At 52.7% G+C, this 24,634-nt stretch overlaps 1 protein-coding gene across 4 annotated transcripts in view; it reads right to left on the bottom strand.

Annotated features, from left to right (window-relative positions):
• Nucleotides 1–374: 374 nt before the first annotated feature.
• Nucleotides 375–24,634, bottom strand: part of BTBD9 (BTB domain containing 9) — a 431,208-nt gene continuing 406,948 nt past the window's right edge. For all 4 annotated transcript variants that reach the window (XM_070418646.1, XM_070418647.1, XM_070418645.1 and 1 more), the window contains exons 10-11: nt 16,528–16,606; nt 375–931 (exon numbers count right to left, since the gene is read on the bottom strand). In XM_070418646.1, coding sequence (XP_070274747.1) covers nt 740–931; nt 16,528–16,606 — 271 coding nt within the window. In that variant the 3' untranslated portion in view covers nt 375–739. The remainder of the gene's footprint in view (nt 932–16,527; nt 16,607–24,634) is intronic.

The raw sequence follows: 24,634 nt of genomic DNA, 5'->3' as shown, positions 1-24,634 counted from the left end.
TGTGCAGGTTCCACAGGCATCTGAGCACGTCATCAGCAGGCGCACAGGATGCTCCTGCCCCTCCCAAGGCGGACGCACCGCAGACAGACAGGTCCGCGACCCGGCAGCCCAGTGAGTGCCCGCTGCTCAGTGCCCGCTGCTCAGTGCCAGGCTGCTCTGCGCCTGTGTTCTGCTGAACTTCCTCGGAGGAGTGTCCCTGTCAGCCCTGGGGAGACGGCACGTGCTTCTCGCTGCGCCCCACGCTTAACCGTTCAAAACTAAGGAAGGACAGTTAGTGTCAAAGGGGTTAAAACAAGTGCCGTTTGAGCATTTCAAAAAGACCCGAACACCTATGATTCCGCAGACAGGGAGTAACTAAAAGAAATAAAAAGCCATTCAGTTGCCAGGGTGACGTGTTCAGGAGTAGACATGAAGGAAACCCATTTCTCAAAGGGCGCCCCAGGTCCGAGAGGCCGGTGTGCCCCCTGCCCGCCCACTCGCGCCTGCTCTGGGCCTGGTGAGATGGGAGAGGTAGGGTGTGAACGCAGGACTGATGAAGATTGAAGGCCATTTTCTCCCCCTGGGGACCAGCCTGATTGGAACGAATTGAGGAGAACAAAGCGGCCCCTTCCTGTCCTTGGGAGCAAACCTGCTCCGTGTCTGTCTCTGCAGCCGGTCTGCTCCCCGCAGGAAGGGGCGGGGCAGTGACAAAGCCCTGTTGGGGAGATGGTCCCCCGAGTCACTGCCCACCAGAGCCCCGTTACTGGTGCTGCCGGCCGGATGAGCGAGAGGCCGGGCTGGAGGGCAGGGAGCTGCCGCTGGGGGCCTGCAGGGCGCGGGGCTCAAGTGGCTGACTGGCCGGGCTGGTGTCCCCCGTCCCCGGCTCCTCGCTGGTTTCCTCCTTCAGGCTGCTCTGCTGCTCCGGACACTCGAAGTGGACACAGTGGAACACCTGGTGGGAGAAGGCAAACGCCGTGAGTGACGGTCAGTGTCCACCCTGGGGCTGCCCTGTCCTGCCCAGCCCTGGGCTGCCACCGGGAGCGGGAGGGCGTCCTGCTTGCCTGCCCTGTGCACCCAAACCAGAGCTCTTCGGAGCACTTCTTTTTTTTAAAAAATATATTTTATTGATTTTTTACAGAGAGGAAGGGAGAGGGATAGAGAGCCAGAAACATCGATCAGCTGCCTCCTGCACGCCCCCCACTGGGGATGTGCCCGCAACCAAGGTACATGCCCTTGACTGGAATCGAACCCGGGACCCTTGAGTTCGCAGGCCGACGCTCTATCCATTGAGCCAAACCGGTTCTGGCCGGAGCTCTTCTTTTTAACTCGTTAATTACTTCCTGCTTTGGGCAGTTGGGTTAAAAGTCTAGGGGGCAACGTGGACTACGGAACTGGTGGTGAAGATGCTAAAAACCTCTGAGTTGTACACTTTCAATAGGTGACGTGTATGGTGTGTGAACTATCTCAATAAAGTTGTTACTTACAAAAAAGCCACAGGGTATCACCCCAGGGGAGGACCCAGGCTCATCTCCTAGGGTGCAAACCAGCCCCTCCCTCTCTAGCCTCCTCTGGGAGCCTCATTATATGCTGGGGAGGGGACTTCACCTGCCATGCCTGGGCCAACCTGCAGCCAATGCCTCACCCGAAGGAGCCCCCCCCCCCCCCGCCCCCTCCCTCCCAACCAGGACCAGGGGCAGCTGGCCTACGCGTCACCGTGGAAGCAGTTCTGGGCTCTGTGCGTCCTGTCTTCCACCTTCTGTTTGTTTTTTTCTATCTCATATTAACAAAAATAACTATTTAAACTTAAGAACTATTTTGCTTATCAACCTTAGTAAAATGTTCAAAGGATTCCATGTTTTCCCACAGCCCTGTTCCAGGAGACGCACACAGAAGGCAGCGGCCACGGAGGCCCTCGAGGCCTCCAGGCAGGGCCTGAGGGAAGGGGTGGGGGTAGAAGTGTTCCAGCACGGAGTGAGGAGGAATGGGGTCTGAGCAGATGTGAGCAGCAAACTGAGGGGAGAAGGGCTGTTGGCCGGTGAGGGCTTTGGAGCAGGGACCCTCCATGGCCTGCTCACCCCATGAAGACCAGAGGCCCGGCCTGTGCATCGTCCCACACGGAGACCGTGCGGCGGGAGTGTACGTGCTGTGACGGTGCCAGGACACTGGGGAGGACACTGCGGAGGGAGATCAGCTTCCTCAACCGGTGGTGGGAGCTTCGCGCACGAGGCCACAGGGGCCGAGAGGAGGCGCTGAGGTCCCTGACGCGCTTTAGAGGGAAGGGCCACACCTTGGTTACATGTTAGAGGTGAGGTCTAGATGGTGGGACCCACCCGGAAGGTCCTGACCTGCTGAGGGGACTGGCACAGCTCCCTGGGGAGGCCGAGGGGTGAGCAGGGGTGAGGAGGGTCCAGCGGAGGCAGAGGTGAAGGTCAGTGGGGGCAGCAGGGCACAGACGCAGCCTCGACTGGAATGGGATTGAAGGTGAGTTCCAGCTCCTGAGGGTCCCGAGGGCCCGAGAGCGTCTTAAAGACACTGGTGAGCTGAGCCAGACATGTGACAGGAACTGAGGCTGGGGGGCTGGGGGCAGAGGACACCTCCAGAACCAAAGCATCTGGACAAACTCCGGGAGGGCCTGCTCTCCCGCTCCGTACCCTGAGGCTTCCTACCTTTGGCCCCCAGGCTCCTCCCACACGGACCAAAGGCCCTGGGCAAGTAATAAGACGGTGCAACCTGTTGTAAAGCTGTCCTTGAACCTGCGAATGCTAGGACTCATCCTTAGTGAGTGACTGGTTTCTACAGATACACCTTCAGGGCTGGTGGCTGCCTGAAGCCGGTGGGGACAGCAAAGGAGACCCACAGGGCGGACACACTGCTGGCCCCCCCTGGCCACCCCATGAGCACAGAGAATGCTGACCTCATGCTTCCTTGGAGAGGGGGCCCCCTTCCCTCCCCAGGGGCCTGCTGGACACCCGCCACTCTCCCCGAGGGAGGACCAGGCAGAGGAGACTGTGGGGGCTCAGGAGGTGGAGCTGGGGCTTCGAGGGGCTTCGTCCACAGCTTGAGCAGGGCCACACATGCGCACTGTGCACATCCCCCCCCCACACACACACCCATCTACTGTAGAATCAAGTTCACAGAGAAGAAGACAAATGTAATATCAACTGTGAAATTATATTTAAAATAGAAATCCCGTGCTTTCCTTCCTGCATCACTATTTTTTCCATATTTCCACTTCAATTCATTTATCTACCACTGTTTCAAATTTCATATTTCAAACTCTAATTCTGAGACTAAGTGAGGCATTCATCTCCGGTCTGCTCTCCTCATCTGCACAGACCGTTTCCTCTTAGAGTGAGCTGATTCTCCCCGAAAGCTCAGGCCTTTGCTGTCCTCGCCATGGCACTTCCTGCTTGCGCTGGCCGGGTCTCTCCTTCCTTTCTTTCCTTGTTCTCTTCCTTCTATATCAAAACTCTCTTTGGGCCCATCTGCAGGCTCTTACCTGGGCCTTTAACACTGTGGGAGCCCTGCGCTCCGACCTGCCTGGCACAGGTAAACTTGAAAATCTTTTCCTAAGTGGCAACATTCATCTGGTCTCCTCCATCGGCTTCACCCTCGTGAAGCATTTGGAGGGACAAGACCATCTCTGCCGGGTTATCTTGCTTTATGAACACTCCTCTTTCCAAGCACGACACAGGCTGGGCCACAGCAATCCTCCAAACACAGCTCTGCTTCTTCCCATCACCCGACACTTTCTGCCCCTAGAGCTGCCTGAAAGTGAGCACACGGCCCGCCCTCTTCCCGGGAAGCATGTGCAGTCTCTCTGAACACGGTGGCTGCATAGCTCTGTGCCGTCCCCTTCCCGACCCCGCCTCCCTATCCTGCCCCATCTTGCTCTTTAACCGGCCATTTGTGTGACCCCCACTCCACCTGTCAGTACTCTCTGAGGACCCTCCCTGCACTGAGCTGCATCTGTCCTCACTGCCTCCCTCGAGCGCTCCCCTCTTGTGTGGAATGGGTTCTCTCCTGTGCTCTTGTGAGCTCTTCGGCCTCCAGATTTCCTGGTGAGCTCTGCGCAGCCCTCCTTCCCGGCCCGCTTGCCTCTGTCTGCTGGTGTGTGGGTGCCCCTCTGACTCAAGGACCACGCATGCCGTCCTTTCTCCCGCTCAGGGCCTTGCAGAAGAATAAACAAATCAATAAAAATCCAGGATTGAAAAATAAAGCTATAAAAGACCTCAGTGTGGCTGGGCTCTGACTAATGGCTGGTTCCCCTAAGAAAGGCCCCCATCAGCGAGGCTGTCCGAGGGGCAGGTGGCTTGCCGCCCCCACGGAGCGGGAAGAAAGCCTGGCAGACACTGTCTGCCCAGAGCACTTAGTAAGTGTCCACGGCCTGACTCCTGCTGCCTGGTTCCCGCCTCAGACCCACTCCTCCAGCCCGTGATGGTAAGGGCACGCCTTCAGCGCCTGTAACCAACCGTTTTAAAATAATAATTGATAGACTCACCTTTCCCTGGAATGTGATTGCTAAACCCACCCGTCCCTGGAATGGCGATGACTGACTGTAAATGTGATGTGGCCCCAGCCCAGAAGGAACACCCTGTGTGGACATATACATGGACTAACCAACCAGCTCTCGCCAAGTACCCAAGGCCCTCGTGCCTTCCTCATTCTCCTTAAAAGAGTTGTAACCGCTGCACGGGCTGCTGCTCTCCCTTGTGAGAGCCCGGCAGGTCTTTCCTCTAATACAGCCTGTGTCACCTGGTTTTCGGCCTCCGACTGATCTTTCAATAATGTAAATGGTCGCTTTCCCCAACACACCTAACAATACCAACGGAAATCTTGCTGGCTGTTTCGGTTTTCTCCTCTGCATGTTTCTCCAGAATCATAACCATTTTCCCGACACTGCCGGGCTCAGGCAGACCTTCCATCTAAGCTGGGGAAACTGGAGGCGCTTGGAAGTCCCACTGCTACCTGCCCGCCGAGCTCCCAGGGAGCTGGGAGGCCTGAGACCAGAAAGCGAGGCCAGACAGGACCCAGGCGGCTTGGAGCCGTGCTTCGGTCAGAGACCCCCTGGGCCCCAAGAGTGTCACTAAAGGCCCAGCTAACTTTCGTGCGGTCCCCTGGCACTTCTGGAGGGCAAGCAGGCTCTGGGGTTCAAAGGCAACACGCAGGAAAGCTACCTTTATTAAGTCACACAATTGAGGGGTGAAGATTCTATGTGAGAGAGGGTGCTTACAAATGGAAAGATGGGTGGGGCCTGGAGTCAGTGGAGAGGCGGGGAGTGTAGTGGGCGTCAGAGTGAGCAGGCTGAGGACAGGCAGCGCCAGGAAAGGGCACAGAGGGCAGGAGGACTTCCTTTAGAATATTACGAAAGGAATGCATGCCTATGGTGGCAAATAATGTGTGTCTAAAGAAAGCAGATGACCACAAACACTGAAACCTTGTGTAAAAAAATCATAACATCAGCGGAGCCACTTTAAAATGGAGCAGAGCCGCCATCCAGGAGGCACCGCCTGGCAGTCCTGGGCCACAGATGCTCGGACGTGAAAACAGGGCGAAATAACCTCTGCCCTGCGCCTCCCGCCACGCTGTGCCCCAAGACTGTCTGCAAGGATAAGAAGGAAGCAGACACTGTGACCACCCACTGAGGACTGTGGGGCCGAGCATTTTAAACTGTTTAGCGTTGGCATCACTATGTTCTGTTATCAGCACCAACAGACACCTTCCTTCCATGGCTGTGACTGTCCCCTTCCCTTTCTCGTAAGTACCGGGGCCTTTGTCTCCTGATTGGGACATTGCTTGGGCTTCGCCTGAAGATGCTTCCTGAGTAGCTATTCTTTGATCTCAAATAAATGCCTGTTGCCTCTCACTGGGAAAGGCCTTTTATTTTTAGGAGAACACTTGAAATCCCGAGGCAGAATTTAACCATTTGGGATGAACGGAAAAGACTCATTTTTAAATGAAGAATAACAGAACCTGGTAACAGAGCCAGTAAGACTGACAGGAAGAAAAGGGGCCCTGTGATTCCAGGTTCTCTGGAAGGAGACTGGCAGGCGGCAGTGCCACCCTCTGGGGGTGATAGCAGTGAGGCCCTAGGGGGCTCCAGCTCAGCCAACCACCCAGGACCTGTACTCATCTGAGACCCTTCACTGGTTTTGTTTTTGAAACGTTGACCATCTTATTGAGCAAGAATATTGACTAGGGTGCACACTGCCCAGCCCAAGAGGCGAGAGGGCGGGGCAGAGGTGCCCATGGTCACACTCATGGGGGAGTGGGGAGGATTCAACCTCAAGGCCCAGCAGCTCCAAAGCCTGTGCTCTATCAGTACCAGAATGCCTGCCTCATACAGAAAACTATAACAGCACGTGACCGGTGACCAGAAATTAATTTTGCCTGGAAGGGAAGGTCAGGGAAGGTCTGAGAGGAAGAGACGCCTTAAAGAATTGGGAGGCACAGGGAGGGGAGTGGCTTCCCAGAGAGAAGGGACAAAGGGAGAACTTCCAGATGAAGGTCTGGGCCCGGCACCTGGTCACACTGGCAGGCTGCTCGCCCCTCCTCGGAAGTACGCTGGCTCCGTCATCTCACCTGCTCTCCAGCCCAACAGCCTCACACCCAACAGGGCGCCAGGACAGAGCCAGCACCTGCCAGGCCCCAGAGTGAGCATCCTGGGGCTTGTGCCTCACCATCACCACGGCACCAGGCCGGGCTCCTTCCCTCTGAGCCGGGCACCTGCGGACGCACACCTGTTGCTAGTGGGCACCCAGAGAGGCCTGTGGCTGGTCCTGACAATGCTCCTGGGAGCAGAGGTGGGAAGTAAGGCTGCCCAGGGGAAGGCTCCTTCGCTGGTGGCCATGTGGTGAGGGGTGCGACCTCTGCTCTTTTCACAGGAAGCTGGAGGAAGTAGGGGTTGGAGGAGTCCTCACTGCCACTGGGGGCGCCATCTGGAAATGTGTGGCCCGTCCCCCCAGGTCCGCTAGCTCCCCTCCCACGCGCACCTGTGGGCCTCCCTGCAAGTGGAACAGGCAAGTCCTGACTTTCTCTTTGCTCAGAAGCTTGTGGGACTCAATTTCTTTCCTCTGAACCTTCCCTGCAGTCCCCCTCGGAAAGGATATGTCCGGGAGTGAATGAGGCGTGCAGGGCAGAGTCGCAGTGCTGATTTATGCAGAACCGTTCCGCAGTCCCCCATCGTCTTCCCTCCTCCTTTTCGGCAATCATGTATCCCATTAGCCTGTTTGATTGCCGCCGCTCACAAAGGGGCACCTTCGCTGAACCAGCTTCAATGGCTTCTGGATCTGTCCCCCGGGAGGAGCCTGCTAATTTAGAATGTAGTCCCGGGGATGAATCGCACAGCCCGAGTCGCTACGTGTCCTTCCTCGTAGCTGCTGTTTAGTATCACTTCGCCTCTCCTCTCCAGGAGCCAAGACTTGGCCACAGGTGTTCTTTCCTCCCTGAATCCTGGGAAGCGGGTCCACAGCTGTGGTGGCCCCTTCTCTGAGCAGACTGACTCCGCTGTCGGTGCCTTTCATTGCAGGGCTCCCCAAGCACTGATGGTTCCATATACCTTCCTGGATTTTAAAATAATTTTCCCAAGTTGGCTTAAGCATCAGTGAACTGCAGCAGAAATTGGGGAAATTTAGTAAATGGTGATCAGTGACTCTACCTTGCTTTTCTGGTTTCTCCTGAGTAACTGTCACAGGCTGCTTTCACTGCAACCAATACAAATAGGATTTCTGACCCAAGCTTTCAACTTCCATTTACCGGGTGGCGTGTCTTTATAACAGAGACCTAGCGCTAATGATGCGTGCCGGCAAGTCAGATGCGAAGACAGGGCTCCTGAGGTGGCCACCGAGGGCTTCCCGTGTTTCCTCCACACGTGGTGTGGCAGCAGCGCACACCCACTCAGATGCAGGAACCGAGACTGATCCTGAGATGTGATGTGAACATCTTTCTTACTCCCCTCTCGGGAGAAGGGTCCCTCTGTGGGATGTTTCATTTTTGTTTTTTTAACACGTTAAGCGCCATGTCAGTCACTGTCCAGACTGGTCAGTCACTGGTGCTGCCAGCACATCGGTGAACTCGGATATTGTGAGCTAAACGGAAAGGAAGACAGAACAGGCTTGGCGCTTAACCTGTTAAAAATGAAGACCAAGCCCTGACTGGTTTGGCTCACTGGATAGAGCATTGGCCTGTGGACTGAAGGGTTCCAGGTTCGATTCCAGTCAAGAGCACATGCCTGGGTTGCGGGCTTGATACCCAGTAGGGGTCGTGCAGGAGGCAGCCGATCAATGATCCTCTCTCATCATTGATGTTTCTATCTCTCTCTCCCTCTCCCTTCCTCCCTGAAATCAATAAACATTTATATTTAGAAAAATAAACCAATAAAAACGAAGACCAAGTGTTTCCGACAAAACACTTCTTTTTATAAACCAAAGTGTTACAGATGGACTTCTGAACAGCCCTAACCACTGCTTCCCGGGGAGACGTTTCCGGACTGTGAGCCACACTCATCAGAATTGCTCAGGGCGACAGGACACCCAAATAGTTTTGCACAAATATTCATTCCTAGTGGTTTCTTCATGACACTGCTTATATGTGGCAACAGTTTTCTAACTCTCCAATGTCACTTTCTCATAGTCACATAGGCCAGGGCACCCACAAATAACTAGAGCACCACTGCCTGGAAGGTCCCGGGAAAAGAGCCTTTCCCACACCATCCCCTCAGGCTGCCCGGGGAGTCCTGCTTCCCTTTCTCACGTTTGGACGCTCCGGAGTTCCAGGGAGAGCAGTTCACTCACTCAGCGCATTAGGCCCTGAAGTGTAGGAGGTATCTTTTCATTTTGGAAAAACAAAAATACAAAAAAGGGAAATGTTCTCGTTTCAGGCAGCATGGGCAGGGGTGGCCTTACTAAGGCCCTTCTCTGGGACGGGCATCAGAGAGCCTGGCTGTGCCCACGCCCGGGGAGGGCAGGTGGGAAGTTCTTCACTTCCCAGGGGGCGTGTGCGGCTTGTCTGCAAGAGCTCCAGCCACAAGGCCACTTCAGGCCCAAGTCCCACCTGCTGGCTCAGCACGGGCACACGGGTTGGCTTATCCTCCCAAGCGATGTCTCCATTCCTCTCACTGCTCAGCGGCTCCCGGCGCCTACCTGCTGGGCTCTGGGCACCTTCTCCCAGCCAGTTGTTTGGTGCAGAATTACTGCTGCTCCAATCCCAGAGGCACAGGACTTGGAGTGTCGGAACAAGGACATATACTCGCTGTTGTGTCATTTCCCTCTTTTCCCAGTAAAATCTTTCATGATAGACATTTAAGTATAAAGATGCCTACAGAGGATCTTTTATAATTATGCTACAAGTGAAATATTTTTCTGCCTTTTTTTTTGGTCTCACTGGGCAAGAGCCTTTAAGATCTAGTTCACTCTCCTTATTTCAGAGACAAGGGTCCTGAGAGCCAGGGAGGTGAAATGACCTGCAGGTTGGGGTGAGGCTGGCCCCAGTGCCGAGGTCTCCACACTCTTCTCCATCACCCTCCACTCCTTCCCCACCTCTCTGCCCCGTTCAGATGGCTGTTTCTCAGGCTTACTTCTAGACCCTTCTTCTTAGCCTGACTCTTCGAGGCCCCTGACCTTGACCATTATCTGCAGGTGCAGTCCTTACATCCCTATCTTGGTTTGAATGGCTCACCTTTACCCCTCACCCTTTCTTTTCTTGTAACAAATGTGTCCAGACTTCCTCGTAGCCAGCACAGCCCCACTGTTCTCCAAGGTCACGGGGACTGCAGCCTCGGGGCGACCTCCTGTTCTCCCTCGTTCCTCAGATCCAGGTCGTCACCAGTGAGCCCCGAGAGCTGATCTCCCTCAGAACCCCGCACCAGAGCTCTGGCCTGTCTGATTTATGGAGGGGCTGCTGGGCGCTGGGGCACGGAGGGGCCACGGCATGGGCCCTGCCCTCAAGAAGTGCGGGTGAGGTCCCTGCTAGGACTGCTGTGCACACTCACAGGTGCAGGCCCTGCGGTTCCAGTGCTCACCCTCTCTCTGGCCCACACCCAGCCCGGCCCTACAAATGCCACTTCTGTCTCTGGTACACAGCACAGGGCACCCAGGCGCCTCTCAATCCCGGTTGTCTCCGTGACTCCTGTTCCCGAGCAGGTTTTATTTGGGAGCATCCCTTCCGCATCACTGCAGGGCTGGGTCCTCTGTCCTGGCAGAAGGGGTCTGAGGCTGGAACTGGCTCTCTCCGTGGGTCAGGAGCGCACAGAGGGAGGGGCTCCGCATCTTTGGAGTCTGCCACTGGGATGTCTGTGTCAGTTCCGGTGCTGACCCCCTAGGAATTCTGCCTTAGGAGGCAGCACATGACCAGGTGCACCTGAAGGTGCTCGGAGAACCTCCTCTAGAGGAAGCTGCAGGGGGTCCTGGGGAGCCAGAGGGTGTGACAGGACCTGGGGCTCAGGGCTAGGAAATGACGATCACCAGGCCAGGACGGAGATCTGATGGTGGTTGCTTTAAACAGAGTCTGTTTTGCTGTATTTTTTTCTTCACCAGAGCCGCATGTTGCTATGGGAACGAGGATAGCACTGGGAGCCCACAGCCACTCACGGGCCTGACATAAGTGTGTGAATAAACTGCCCTCACTCCAGGCTCTGCTGAGTGGTCTCGGAGGGCAGCTCAGGCAGCCACGCGTAGACTTTCTGTCCTGCTGGTGCCTCTGGGTTCCTGTCGGGGGGGCCCCTGCCGAGGGCCAGTGGGCAGCTTTGAGCGGGGTGGAGGGACCTGCCACCCTCCCAGCCCTCCAAAACCCTCCCATGCCCTCTCATTCACCTCCACCCAATTCCCAAGGGCCTGCTCACTGGACCCCTTTCTTAGGTGAGGTGAGCCCCCCCCCCCGCCCACCCCCCCCCGACGCCGCGATCTGTTACACATCCATCCACACCAGCCCTGCTTCACTTCACACCTCTGCACTTTGGTCTGGTCCATCGACTGCTATTCGCAATGTCCCTAGAACTAAGGCCCTCTTCACTGGGTTGATTTCTCTCAGGCAGGGAACCTGCAACCCCCCAGGAAGGGCCTGCCTTGATTCTCTCCTATGTCTGGCTGCCCAAGCCTGCCCACAGGCCCCACCTGCTCACTCCGGTCTGCCTCAGATGGCGGGCCAGGCAGAGCTGGGCTCACTTCTGCGTTATTAGTTTCATGCCTTTAGAGACTACACAAAGGTGTGAACATGCTTAGCCAGAGGGTAGGCTGCACATATTCAACTTTGGTAGAAAACTTCTCCAAAATGACTGTATCCATTTATACTCCCGCGGCACTGGTGAGAACTGCCCATCGCGCCTCATCTTTGCCAGCACCTGGGACTGAGTTTCCTCATTTTCACAATGCAGTGAGGGCAGCTCCTATTTCACATCTGAGGGCTACAGAGTGTAATAAATACAAGGGATTGGAATAGGGCCTGGCACATAATAAGTGCTCAGTAAATAACAGTTGTAACTTATTATTATTATAATTTATTATTATTATCCTGAATGAGGAGATGCCGAGGTATTTGGCATACATATTTTTCCACTGACAAAAGTTTCTGGTTTAAGAGACTCCACTGACAACAGAAACTCAGCCTTGAATGCCACAGTCTCTCGACAAGCTGAATTACTAAGTCTTTCCCTTTATTTGGCTGACTGGTGGGGGTGGGAGAGATGGATGGACAGACCGAGTGATTCACTCACTCATTCAGCCAGCAGGTACTCTACGCGCACACGCGCCAGGCCCATGTGCCGGGGATGTAAAGATAAATACGACCCGCTTCTCTCCTCAGCCACATAAATTCGATAAGTAAATGGAACCCTGAGAGCTGCCTGAGACTGTCAATACCATCTTCAGTTGTGTTATTGACTTGGCAAAGGCTCTCATGTGGGTTCTCGTGAGCAGGAACTGTCCACACTGCAGAGTGAGTGTTTCCTACAGTCCTTTTAGCCCTGGGGCTGCTGTGCCCAGGAGCTCAATGCCCAATATAAAGAGTCACACCAAAGCTTGCTCTCAAACTCAGGTTTTCATAAGGGCCACGAAAAGAAACGGGCTTCACTTCTATCTCTTTCGATACAATGATTTTCATAGGTGCAGACTGTCCTTGATCGGGCCCAGCCTGCTCTCTAAGGGGAGCTTTCACTTTGCTACGGGAATTCACGAGATGAAATGAAGGGGCGTGAGCAGCGCAGCATCAGAACCAGCGTGGCTGGCTCCGTGACAGTCACTGCAGCTGAAGCTTCGGATCCCTTGACATGAGTGGTGTTGTCGACAAGGCCCAGTTTCTAACCTCCTCTGGAAAAGGGAGGGTGGGAGGGATGTCTGCCTCCTGAGCAGCTCATTTGATCAGCAGTCGAGGCAGGTGGGCCCAGTGACCACACGATTGTGGAGTTGGTGACGGAGACTTCCATGAAAGCAAATGAGGAAACAGCCAAGAAGGACCGTTTTGGCCCAGGTGCTGGGAAGAAGCACATGAAGGAAAACAACTGAAGGAGACCAGGACGAGGTGGATGCGCTGGAAGACAAACTGACATGTGTCTGCCATCTAGTGCTAAGTGTGAGAGGATGACAAAGGAAGCCCTGCGAATGGGCACAGAGGATGTGCAAAGAGGCACCCAAGGGTAGAAGAGAGAAACACGAGACGTGAGAAGGATGCCAAGCACAGGGGGAGAGGAGCAGAGCATGACACACACACGTGCGCACACGCGCACACACACATGCACACGTACACGCACACACACAGGAATCAAAGGAAAATGTTCTAAGAAGTTAGGCTTAATGACAAGGATGGCACAGAGCATATGGGGCAGGAGGTCACTGGAGGAAGTGGTGCAGTCTTTGAGAGGTAAGCATTGAGGGACTTATTGACAGAAGTCATAAACGTAGCTAAAACATTAAAGGAATTCATTGCTGCGGTGCTCACAAAGGAAGATGAGGCAGATGCCCGAAGCAGACATACACTTCCCGGAGGAGAGGGATGAAATGTGCAGGAAATCAGAAGCGTGCCCAAACAGGTGATCAGGAAATCTGAACCTCCGCAGACTGCCCAGGCTGGGCCCCATGGAGAGAAGTGAGGGGAATTAACATGCAGCAGACACAGGCTGAGCCCTGCTGCAGGAAGGCCTGGCCGACTGGAGCATGACAGACGCACAGCAATATCGGGCATGAAATCCCTATCTGGTTTAGTGCGGGAGGCTCTGCTATCCCAATAGCAGCCGGTGTTTGGAGGGTCAGAGCAGATTCCATGCCACCGTCGCACAGCTGCCGGCCGCCGTGGCCACTTCAGCACTGTGCAGGCCACTTGTCCACCTTTTGCCAGAACAACCCAAACCCCATCTCTTCTGAATGCTCTTTAACTCACAGGAGCCTCCACGCTGCACATTCCTCACCATCCCCGAATGGGACCCTGCCTCTCTGGATGGGACAGCACCTGCAGAAACAGTCTGACCTGGGAGACGTGGCAGGTGATACCCCCACATTTCTCTTCTGTTATTGCACAGACAAGTTGATCTTCCCATGCGAAAAACCACGCCCACCCATGCTTCTGAAATCTGCAGTCTTCAGACGGGCAGACACTGGGTGTCTACATGGACACGAGCTCTGGCCCTGACGAACGGAGGCCACTGATGTCGGCTGGCACACAGCAGTGACACACTGAGGACCCTGCCTCCCTTCTACACTGCCCTCCACTGTGCTACAGGGGCTCTGACCCCACGGGGCATGACGGCATGGCTCTCACTCTCAGCATTCTGGTCCCCGATTCTGCCCCAGCCCCCTTTCCCAGCTGTCGTCTGCCAGGAGTCCTGCCAACCAGCCCGAGTCACCCCCTTCCCTCAGTCCCTGCCCCTCATGCCTCTTTGCCACACCTGCACACATTCCTGCTGTGCCTAAGACAGGTGACGGCTTCTTCCATGTTGTCCCAGAACCCAGTTATGTGTAGCAAACAACATTCCTCTTTGCGGGTTTGCTACGTGCTTGATGCCCAGTTAAAGTCAACGTTTTTATGCCTCTTGTACACTCTGAGAATGACACAATTTATGGATCTTGCCTATGATCCGGTCACTATTTATTTAATGGTTTAAGATGTTTCCCCGTTGGCAACACTACATTGAAGCTCTTTTTCCTGATCAATAACTGACTCACTGAGGGAGCTGAGTGAGTTGTTCATGGCCAAATGTGACAGATCACAGTGACCTCCCAGCCGACCCATTCACACTGGCTGGTCCAGAGTGGTTGGCTCCATATAGATGGCTGTGGGACACTCCGGGGAGATAGGGTCTCGCACTCCAACTTGAGAGCTGTGTGATGAAGGGATTCTTCATCTGGTGCTGAGGTGAGGGGTTGGGGCCCTGCTCAGACTCTCTCTACTGCTTCTCAGCCCTCTCCCACTGAAGAATTCCTTTTGTTGTAATATGTAATCGCAGAACCTCAATATTTCATTTTAGCTAACAAATTTAAGTGGTAAGAAAAATTGGGATTTATGCACAAAACTTAAAAAATATGGGGATCATATATGTATTAAAATGTAGCCTTAAACTGACTTTCATTACATGACAAAAAAAGTGCTTTTATGACCTGATGTTTAGAATTCTTTGTTTTGTGGTTTAAAAATTACCCATTGGCTTACTTTTATAATATTCAAGTTTGTGTTTTGAAATAAAGAGATAAAAGGTGTTCCGAGGCCCAGAACTATTTACAAGTTCTCTGCAAGAAACATATTGTGACTGTGCATCGATTTTATTCTAAATAAATAAAAAGGCAAAATGAATATAAATCTGCACAATATTTTCACTTTTAAAAATGCTTTTGTGAATCAGAAACACCTGGAAGTGCTCTGGAGAATCTGATTTGACAAACACAATGTTCGATCCCAGCCCTGTATGGAAACCTCTGTTCAAAAGGCGGGAAAAGCTTTTTTCTGGTCTCTCTCTTCACCTGTCACGGGCACTCTCTTGGCACCAGGGACTCTAGGCCAGACGCTCACCAGCGCCAGGGCCTGATCCCGTGGCTCGCACCCTCCCTGCAAACGTGCCAGTGCCCTGGGAGGGAAGGATGGCAATGGTTGTGGGCAGGCTGAGGAGAGGCAGGGGCCACCAGGGTCAGGGCACTCTTCCTGGGAAGGCAGAAGGGGCGGAGACGAGCCTGAGTGCCAGCTGAGGCTCCAAGACCCAGGTGGGAGTTTCACTGCCCCATGGGGCTTCCCTTATAAAAGAATTCAAAGGTAAATCTGCTAAGAATTTCAAGATGATGCTGGAGAGCACTCCACCTCAAGCACAGGCCCCTTCTGGGGGGGGGGGGGGGGAGCCCGGGATTGGGGAGGGGGGGAGCCCCACGCCAGGGCCTTGGTTGCCTGCCCGGGAGGCTGGTCCGTGCAGATCTGAGAAATATCGTGTTAAGGTGAAATTGCAGAACTGGTACTATCTTTGTGCCTTTCCTTTACCTCTGAAGTTTCAACCTCACTGCTCCTCATAACTCTGCCTGTAACCTGCGGTCCTTCAGAGTCCACGCTAAACACCCGTCTGTGCAAGAGCAAGTGGGGGATGGGCAGGCTCAGTGCACAGACTCAGACCATCAGCCACACACCAACCCTCACCCCTGGTGCTTACGCCACGCCCACCCGAAGAACAGAAAGGTCAGCAATTAACTATTATTTTAAACTCAGAATGGAAGCAGATGCCGACACTCAACGCCACTGTGAGTGAACCCTGACGATCCTGTGCGCCTGATGACACTCCATACCGTGGAGGGGACACAGCGCAGGCATGCCTGCTCAGCCCCGATGGCACTCGCCCTCCTTCTGCGGTCACTGTGGCCTCCCTCACCCCAGGTGCCCCAGTACTGCAGTCCCTGTAGGCACTGCCTTCTCTTTCCTGACCCAGAGGAACCCAGCGCCCTTTCCCCAAGTCATTTCCAATCCAGACAAAACAGCACAGTGATGCCTGAGGCCCAGGCACCTCACCCGACTGCTGCCCTGACCACGGGTACCAAAATGGGGAAGAACCCGCCCACTCTGTCTTCATTAAATCCAAAGGTGAAGGAACATCCACAGACAGCATGGTCCATGGGAATGAGTGTCTGTCCCCGGGGGCCAGGCCTGGGCCAGGGAGGAGCAGGCCCGGAAGGCGGCTCGGCCATAAACACGGCTATGCAGCCGGCACAGGACCCAGCAGGCAGACAGGAACCCAGCGACTGCGCCACGGCTGCCCCGTGGGGCTGGGTTCCTTCACCACCACGCTCTGAGCCGCGGGGCCTCTGGGAGGCAGAGGACTCTGAGGACAGGGCATTGACCTCTCAAGGTCCCTGTGGTTGCGATCCGCAGGGGCTGGAGGAGTAAGCAAAGCCACAGGATTGGCTTTCAGTAGCTGATGGAGAGACACTCAGAAACGGTAACGATACCCCCACTGTGCACGGGCAGGGCTTTCTTCTGTACCAAGCTATCGACAACAGGCCATTAGCGGGCAGAACAAACAGTTCCACTTACCTCGGTGTAGCTTTACCTGTACATCAGGAACTATCACAGCGTCTTTCAGAAGGAGACCCTTACCTCATTTGCTGTGTTGTGTGTTCCAACGATTCGGATGAAGGAGGCAGGCTGTCTTTCAAAAGTTACCGACTGCCAGGACCTAAGGGAAGAAGCACAACCATCCGCCTGGTTAGACGGCATAGTTAACCGAGCACACGGAGAGGGAAGGCCGCCTGTCTGTTCCCGGGAGACCTGTGCTGGAGGAGGGATGGGGGTCAGGGACAGGGCTGCACGGAACATGTGGCTGAGGGAGGCAACGGTACCCAATGTTCCCATCAGAGCCTACAGTCTCATTGGGGAAGGTGCTCTACCCTTCTGTGAAGGTGACGTGGCTTCTTATAAAGCTCTCCACAAATGAGTGACAACTGCACACCAAGCTCACATTGTGACAACAGTGTGGCCAAAAAGACGTGACCCAGGTCAGCGGGAGTTCGTGTAAACACATCTCCGCTGTGAGACGGGCCTGGCTCAGGGGCTGCCGGCTGCATGGCCGCATCCGAGTGGGCTCAGTGACTTCCCTGGGGGGCTCTGGGAAGAGGAGAATCAGGGCAGGACTGTGGGCGGGGCAAGTGCCTTGTGAAGTCCCAGCACCATGATTAGAGAAGTGGGGGTTACTCACTGAGGGGTGAACCCCAGTTCTCCTGTCTGATGACCCCCCCCCCATGCAAGTGATGGCACCTAGGGAAGAAGAGGCAATTTCTCACAGGCCTCCACCCTCCCTTTCAGCTTCCAAATGTACCCCCAAAGGTTTATTCTCAGGACTGCCTAGGCTCTGGTGGGCCCCAAAGCAGCCCTGATATGTCAGAGGCAGCTCCTCACGGATCAGTAGGGTAAGCCAGCTCATTTGAAGCCCCCAGAGCCGGGCTTGAGCCCTGAGAGGAGGAGCTCCCTCGTGGTTTTCGCTCAGAGCTCATCAGAAAGCCCGGGAGGAACGCATGGCACCCACGACTATAAACGCCAATAATATTTTCTGTAATAAATGTGAGGAGTTCACCATTGTTGCCATCCCTCCTCCACTGCACAGTGGAGATGCCAGCTGCTGGGAGCTGCTTCCTGTAATTGTCTAATTACCAAGGAACACACCAAAGAGAATGATGCATTTGTGGTTTGTTTTCCCCTCTGGTTTCAGGTGTTCCATCTTCTCTCTGCTATGAGCCTCCCACTGAGACTGATTCACTGCTGCCTGGACACCAGGCCCCTTAAGGTCATTAAAAAGTCGTTATCATCCTGTGTGCAAAGTCTGTGCTGCAGAAAGCAGTTTTCTGGAAACAGCACAAGAAGAATCACTCTCCTTGTACAAACGCTATCATTCATACATGAAGGTGAGGCCGGCGGACCATCCCAGCGCTGGCGCTCCTGGCCCTTTCTCTACAGGGATTGTTTTGCTCCCAGACCCACCCAGATCTTGGAGAGTCTGCTGGGCGGGTTGTGGCCTGGGGGCCGGCGGGCCCTGTGGGGCTTCCACCCTGGGCCTGGGCTCTCACAGGTCTGGCTGTCACTTCCCAGCTAAGCCGTGGAACCCATGACAGACGTGTGTCCTTCTGGCAGGTCTGGGGAAGTGGGGGCCCTGCGGGGGCCTGCTTCTCAGACCACCATCCAGGAAAAGGAAACAGGCCAAGGATAAGTGACAAGAGCCAGTGACAACTACCAGGCTCAAGTCAGCTTCCCAGAAAGGATTGGGGTGGAGAGGGGTGGGAGTGGGGGAGGTAAAGATTTTGTCCTTAGCTTTCTAGCCCTAGGCCTCCCAAAAAAACCTTCAAGTGCTTCTGGATGTGAAGGTGACACTTGACCCTTGTAGGCTCAGGGTCCCCAGTACACGCTCATGGTCCCGAGAGTGCAGGCAGGTCGGAACCAGCCTCCTGTGGCCCAACCCCTCCTCCTCCACCAGGAAGACTGGAGGCCCAGGGAAGGCACAAGGCTGCGCTGGGGTCGCCCTCCTCTCACTGCTGCTGCTCTGACCATCTCCCTCTGCCCTTCTCCCCCAACACCACTGCCCTCGCTTTGCTTGGGGAGGCAGGGCTGGCAGGGCAGCAGCCTGAGCAGGAAGGAGCATTTGTGGAGTAATAAGATCCAAAGGCCTCAATTTAATACCAATCCTCCATGCCATTACATTAATATCTAATCACATTAGAGTTCATTTTCACTAACACAGCCTGAGGTTGAATAGACGATTTCATTTTCAGCAAAACTGGATCCACCCTAAGACCAAGGTATCAGTAGGAAGGAAGATGGTTAGGATGAGGTAATGAGCATCACTCCCTCCCCAAGTTTCAGATTCCATTTCCCCCCAACTGCTTCCAAACAGCCTTGATGCTGCTGGAAGGGAAGGTGGCATTGGAACAGTCCTCATGGCTGAGCCACATTTGCAATCATATGCAACCTCCACGGAGGCTACGCAGCCGAGATCCACAGTGCCAGGAAACGCCACCGTACTAGTCCACTCAAAAGCTCAACTGTTTTTGTTGAGAGCTGTAGAAATATTCCTACTTGCCAATTACCCTGAATCTCTCTCTCTCTCTCTCTTTTTAAATGTATTGACTTGAGAGAGAGAGAAACATCGATTGGTAGTTCCACTTATTTATTTATTATTTATTTATTATGTATTATTCATTTGGTTGTTTCTTGTATGTGCTCTGACCGGGATCGAACCCGCAATCTTGGCGTATTGGGATGACGCTCAAACCAACTGAGTTGCCTGGCCAGGCCACCATGAATCTCTTTTCTGGTAGGCAACACTCACAGAAAACAGGGAGCAACAGGGGCTTGGCACTGATGCAGGTCAGAGGCAGGGCTGAACCTGAGTAACGGGTGTCAAAAAACACACATGGACTTTGCTTTGAGCACTTACCCCGAAACCACAAAACCCCCTGCACTCACTGGCTCTCCACTGGACAAGTCCGTCCCTTTCCTGAGCTGCAATCTCCTCATGTGTCCCCCACCCCTTAACCCCCCACCTCCCCCTGCTACAGAATGAGGTCCCAATTACATTACACTGTCATGTATACTATCAAAGGTGTATACTACTCAAAGGTGTCTATAACAATGTCTGCCAAAATGCTGATCAAACTTTTAGTTTGGGATAGAAGAATTTCAAGAGACACTTACTATAGTTTGGTAGAGTATATGTAATCATTTTTCAAAAGTACCTATCTTAATCTACTGCCTAAGGCTCTCCTACCGGTCACGTGACATGAAGTCAGCGAAAAGGCCAGCCTGTGTTATGATGCAGGGTACTTCCGTTGAGAGGGTCTCTGGTGGCAGTCCAGACTGCAGGCCTTAATCCTGATCCTTCATGGACTGGAGGAAGGATGGTCCCAAGGTTGATGGCATGGGTTCTGGAGCCAGGCTACCCAAGTCTGAATTTCACTTTCTTACTCTCATCAGCTGTGACCTTGGGCAAACTGCTCAACCTTGGTGGGATTCAGTCTCTTCATCTAATCTACATATATAAAAGGCTAATATGCTAAGTGTCCGTCTGGGTAATGACATCACATAGCAATGTCCAGCAGCTTCCTCTCCCTAGTGATTAGCCTCCTTGGAGTTTCTTCAGCCCAGGAACATGACTTGCTTTATAGCCAGGTGGAAACATTTTACACTTTAACCAAATGTCTGTGAAGCATTTTCCCATGCCTCATCTCATTTGATCCTCACAGAAGTCCTGAGATAGGTAGATAGACTCAGTGGAATCCTATTTTCTTTTCATTAGCCAGAAAATGGAGATTTAGAAAGCTTAAAAACTTGACCCGACTGAAAAGAAGTAAAAAATGGTGGACCCTGAAAATGACTTCTGGTTTTCTCACTGCACAGAATATAGTCAAACACTGCTGCAGTTAAATATTTTACCCTTTGTTCTCCCTGTGTGATCTACAATAGTAATCTGCTTCGTGTTGATATTTACTGCTGTGTTGCTGACAATTACCTGAAAGAGAGTTATGGTGCTTCACTGGGCTGGAAAAAGTTTAGCTACATCAGAAAGCAGGTCTAACTAAGCAAGTTTATTCTATGTATATAAAAGGCTAAGTTGACTCGCACGTGCACAATACATGCAAAGCTCTCACTAGCACCAATGTGTGTTTTGATCTGTCATTGTCGATCGTGAATTTGGTTGACACTTCTATTATAAAGAAAGGGCAAATAGTGATATTAAAATATTTCTTCTAATTTCCTTTCAATGTGCATGAATTTGTGTACCAGGCCACTAGTAATAACAATAACTATCAAAAATTTTTGGTGAATATTAAACTAACAAATGTAAAAGATCTAGAATAGTGCTGGTGTGTACTAACTAGGTGCTAGAAACAATAGCTGACATGGTTATTACTCCTGTAATTACCATGCAGCCCAATGACCCCGGACAGGACACAGTGCCTCCCTGGCCTCATCTGTGAGTCTCCAAGGGGGATAGTGTATGATTCAATGACTACTGCAGAGGTTCCCAGGGGGCCCACGCACCCTATCAGCACCCATGTCTTGGAGGAGAGAGGTAGCTGGGCTTTGGAGGAATGAACAAGTGTTTGTTGAATACACTTGTGAGCTTGGCACTTGCTGGTATTATGGGGCATCCACACAAGATGTAGTGGCTGCCCTTAAGAAGTTTATCATCTCTGTGGGGAGATCAGCTATCCCTCTGTGAACTAATTAGAAAACAATGCAAACAGTATAGTAGTCCCAACTCACAAACCAGTGGTGTTCCAAAACTTCCCTTGTAATTAGTTGTTTGATGCTTAGGAGCATTTTTTTCCAGAGAAATAAAGCTATAAATCTTGATTGGCTTCCTAGGCCCACCCATAAAACTTAATTTAACCCACAATGAGGCTGAAATATATGAAGCTAATAAAAAAAGATGTTGTTGCCATAGTAGTAATTAAACAAGCCAGAAAAACAAGAGATTTAAAACAATCTCTCTAGGGCTGCTGCTTGCGGAATGAGGATAAACACTGGAATGAGTGTAAAATTGTGGGGATGTGGCTGGAAGATGGTGGGCAAGTGCTGATAAGGTCACGGGGCTTCGGCCTGTCCTCCCACAGCCTCCCTGCTGCAGACCACGGTGAGGTTTCCCAAGTGCTTCTCAATCGAGATCGACCTCATGTGGTTCCCACAGTCTGCTCCACAGGTGGGCAGCCAACTGAGTCCCACTTCAGAGGCAGGCAGCGAGGCAGGGGTTACCTGCCAGTAGCCCCGAGAGCCACAGGTGCCGCTGACCACAGAGGCCGGGTCACTGGCTACTTGTGTGTGCTCAGAGCCAGCAACTTTCCAACAACCAGGAGGCTGGCACTGACTGCTCACCGTCACCAGAACATGACGAACACCTCGCGTATGTGCTGGTGTCCTGACCCCAGGACGGGACATCACACACCCAGGGATTGCAAGCTGACCTCAGGCAAATGAGAGCCCCCGAAGCCTCAGTTTCCCGTGTGAAAATGGGGTAACGGCACTAACCGTTTAGGGGTGTGAGAATTCAATGAGGAAACTGAGTGCCTCGAATGTGGTAAAGGCATCGTACCTGCTGGCTGCTCCTGTTAAATCTTTATATTCACCCACTGGAGACCTGGAGAAGGCGGGAGGCTCCTTCCCTCCACACAGATCACTGTGGAGGGAGCCGAAAGATCTAAAGCACAGGCTTGCCACACGCAAGTTAGAGGACGCGACCCAGAGTGCGGGACCACGCACAACACTGCACAGAGGTTACTCATTAAAACATATGCTTGTAAAACATTTTCTAAATATTCTGGAAGGACATATGCTGAACCCATGGCAGTGGCTGTCTCTGAGGAGAGGGTAGGGATGGGATTGCTTTGGGGGAACAAAGGAGACTTCAACATTAACTGGAAGATTGTATTTCTTTGATTAAAATAAAAAAGACTTAAGTATATATGAAAAATATTAACTAGTCAATTCTGGGGATAAGTATGTGAGAGAATGTTATATTACTTTTTAATCTCTTCTGTATTTTAAACAGTTCTTTAAATAAATAAAAAGAAAGAGGAAGAAGAAAGGGATTAAAACACATCTGCATTTATGTGAGAATTTGCCAGAGGTGGAATTAACTAAAGTGCAAATATAAAAACCAGGGAGAAAGGTGGAGCTATCGCCCGGGGTGGGGGGGGGGGAGGGGGAAGCAGGGACGGGGGGCGGCGAACTGTCACCATCTGTCAGTGAGGGTGTGTGCCAGGACTCTGGATGCAGGCCCCTGAGGGCCACAGGAGGAAGGACCGAGGAGAAGGGCTTTCCAGCCTATGCCCTGCCCGCCTTCCCTGGGACCCGAGGGTCCCAAGCCCAGGGCGCCTGGTCTTTCCGCTCTGCAAACACACCACTCTGCTGCCTACATTGGAGAGAGTGTGAATGCCAGAACTTTCTGTAGGAGACCTGCTGAGCAGGGGCACGGGGACAAGAAAGCACTTGGCCAGGGCCAGACTGGCAGTGAGACACGGCAAACTAACCCCCTGGGTCTGTGGCTGGCAAACTGCGGCTTGCGAGCCACATGTGGCTCTTTGGCCCCTTGAGTGTGGCTCTTCCACAAAATACCACATGCGGGCGTGCATGTACAGTGCGATTGAAACTTTGTGGCCCATGCGCAGAAGTCGGTATTTTGTGGAAGAGCCACACTCAAGGGGCCAAAGAGCCGCATGTGGCTCTCGAGCTGCGGTTTGCTGACCACTGCCCTGGGTTAATCTTTGCTTCCTCCACTAAAAACACAGCTTGGGAATTTAATAAAGTTTCATATTTAATATGTGTATTATCTCTCTCTCTCTCTCTCTCTCTCTCTCTCTCTCTCTCTCTCTCTCACACACACACACACACACACACACACACACACACACGAGCACAAAACAGAGAAAGATTAAGGAGATGTTACCATCTCTGTGTCAACACCTCAGATCGAAGACACTAGGAAGCAGGCGGACTCACCCTGCAGAAGCCTAAAAAGGCTCATGTGCTTGAGTCATCAGTGCCTCTGATGGTGACGTGTGTAGGGGCTGAACCAAGAGCACTAGTTGAAAGCAGGTAAAGGAGCAGGTGGACCCCCCACCCCCACCCCAACTCTCCTGTCCTCCTCCCTAAACAGTGGGAACGGGCCCCCTCCATCTTGGCAGGAGACAGGGATTTCACTCTGGAGTCCTTGAACATAGAGGGTCTGGACCCTGGGGGTGTTGGGCACAGAAGGTTGGGTTCTGCAGGGGCTAAGAGGAAGGGGTCACATGGAAGTGAGTACCCCAGAAGGAGACTTCTGGGCACTCAGGCATAACCCCCAGGCAGGAGACTGACCAGCGCAAGAGGAAAGACCTCAGGATACTGATCTACTTTCCTTCTCTCTGTCCCTCCATGCTTCTCCCCATAAATATTTATCAAGTGCTTTCCCTGGAACAGGCCTTGTTTTAGACTCTGCCCTCAAGAAGCTTCCATTCTAGTGGAAGAGAGAGACAAACAATTTTATCCAAGTTAAAGAAGGGCCATGGGGGAAACAAGCAGTTAAGTAGACAGAGCGGGGAGCATACTTTGGGTAATGTATTAAGGAAGTTCCCTCTGGCACAGGGACAAATGGCTAAGACCAACACGGAAGGAGGAAAGGCCACACCGAACTGGGAGAGGGCTCCTGGGTTGGGTCTGAATGGGGGCAGGGTCTCCAGGGAACACCCAATCCCCTCTGCTGGCCTTTAGTGAGGCCCACCAGACAGCCACATGCAGATGCTCCCAGACAGCTTTCTCAATGCCTAACTTTTACAAGCAAACAGCCAGCCAAGGATCAAAGACTCTAACATGAAAGATAGAGACCAAAAGCAAACAGTAAAGAAAAATAACTCAGAGGATATAGATATAATTCAGCAAGCAGAATAAAACTTCAGAAAAAAAACCTATAATCCCTCTAGAAAGGTAAGAGAAAGTATTATTACATGTTTGAAATAGAATAAAATACTATGAAAAGGAATATTTGGAGAACAAGGAAATGCTCTCATAAATTAAACTGAGTTGAAATACATAACTCAACCAAATAGAAACTTAAGTTGAGGAAATTTTTCAGAAGTAGAAAATAGAAGAAAAAGGATAAGAGGAAGAGAGAAAAAAGGGTAAGAGAAGGAGAGAATCAAACTAAGAGGTCCACTACCCAGTGAGCTGTTCCAGAGCGAGT

Source organism: Myotis yumanensis, unplaced genomic scaffold (assembly GCF_028538775.1).
Source record: "Myotis yumanensis isolate MYYU_CA2020_CCGP unplaced genomic scaffold, mMyoYum1.0.hap1 SCAF_6, whole genome shotgun sequence".
Taxonomy (NCBI): Eukaryota; Metazoa; Chordata; class Mammalia; order Chiroptera; family Vespertilionidae; genus Myotis; species Myotis yumanensis.
The sequence above is the reverse complement of the archived record's forward strand: the minus strand, read 5'-3'. Positions and strand labels throughout refer to the sequence as shown.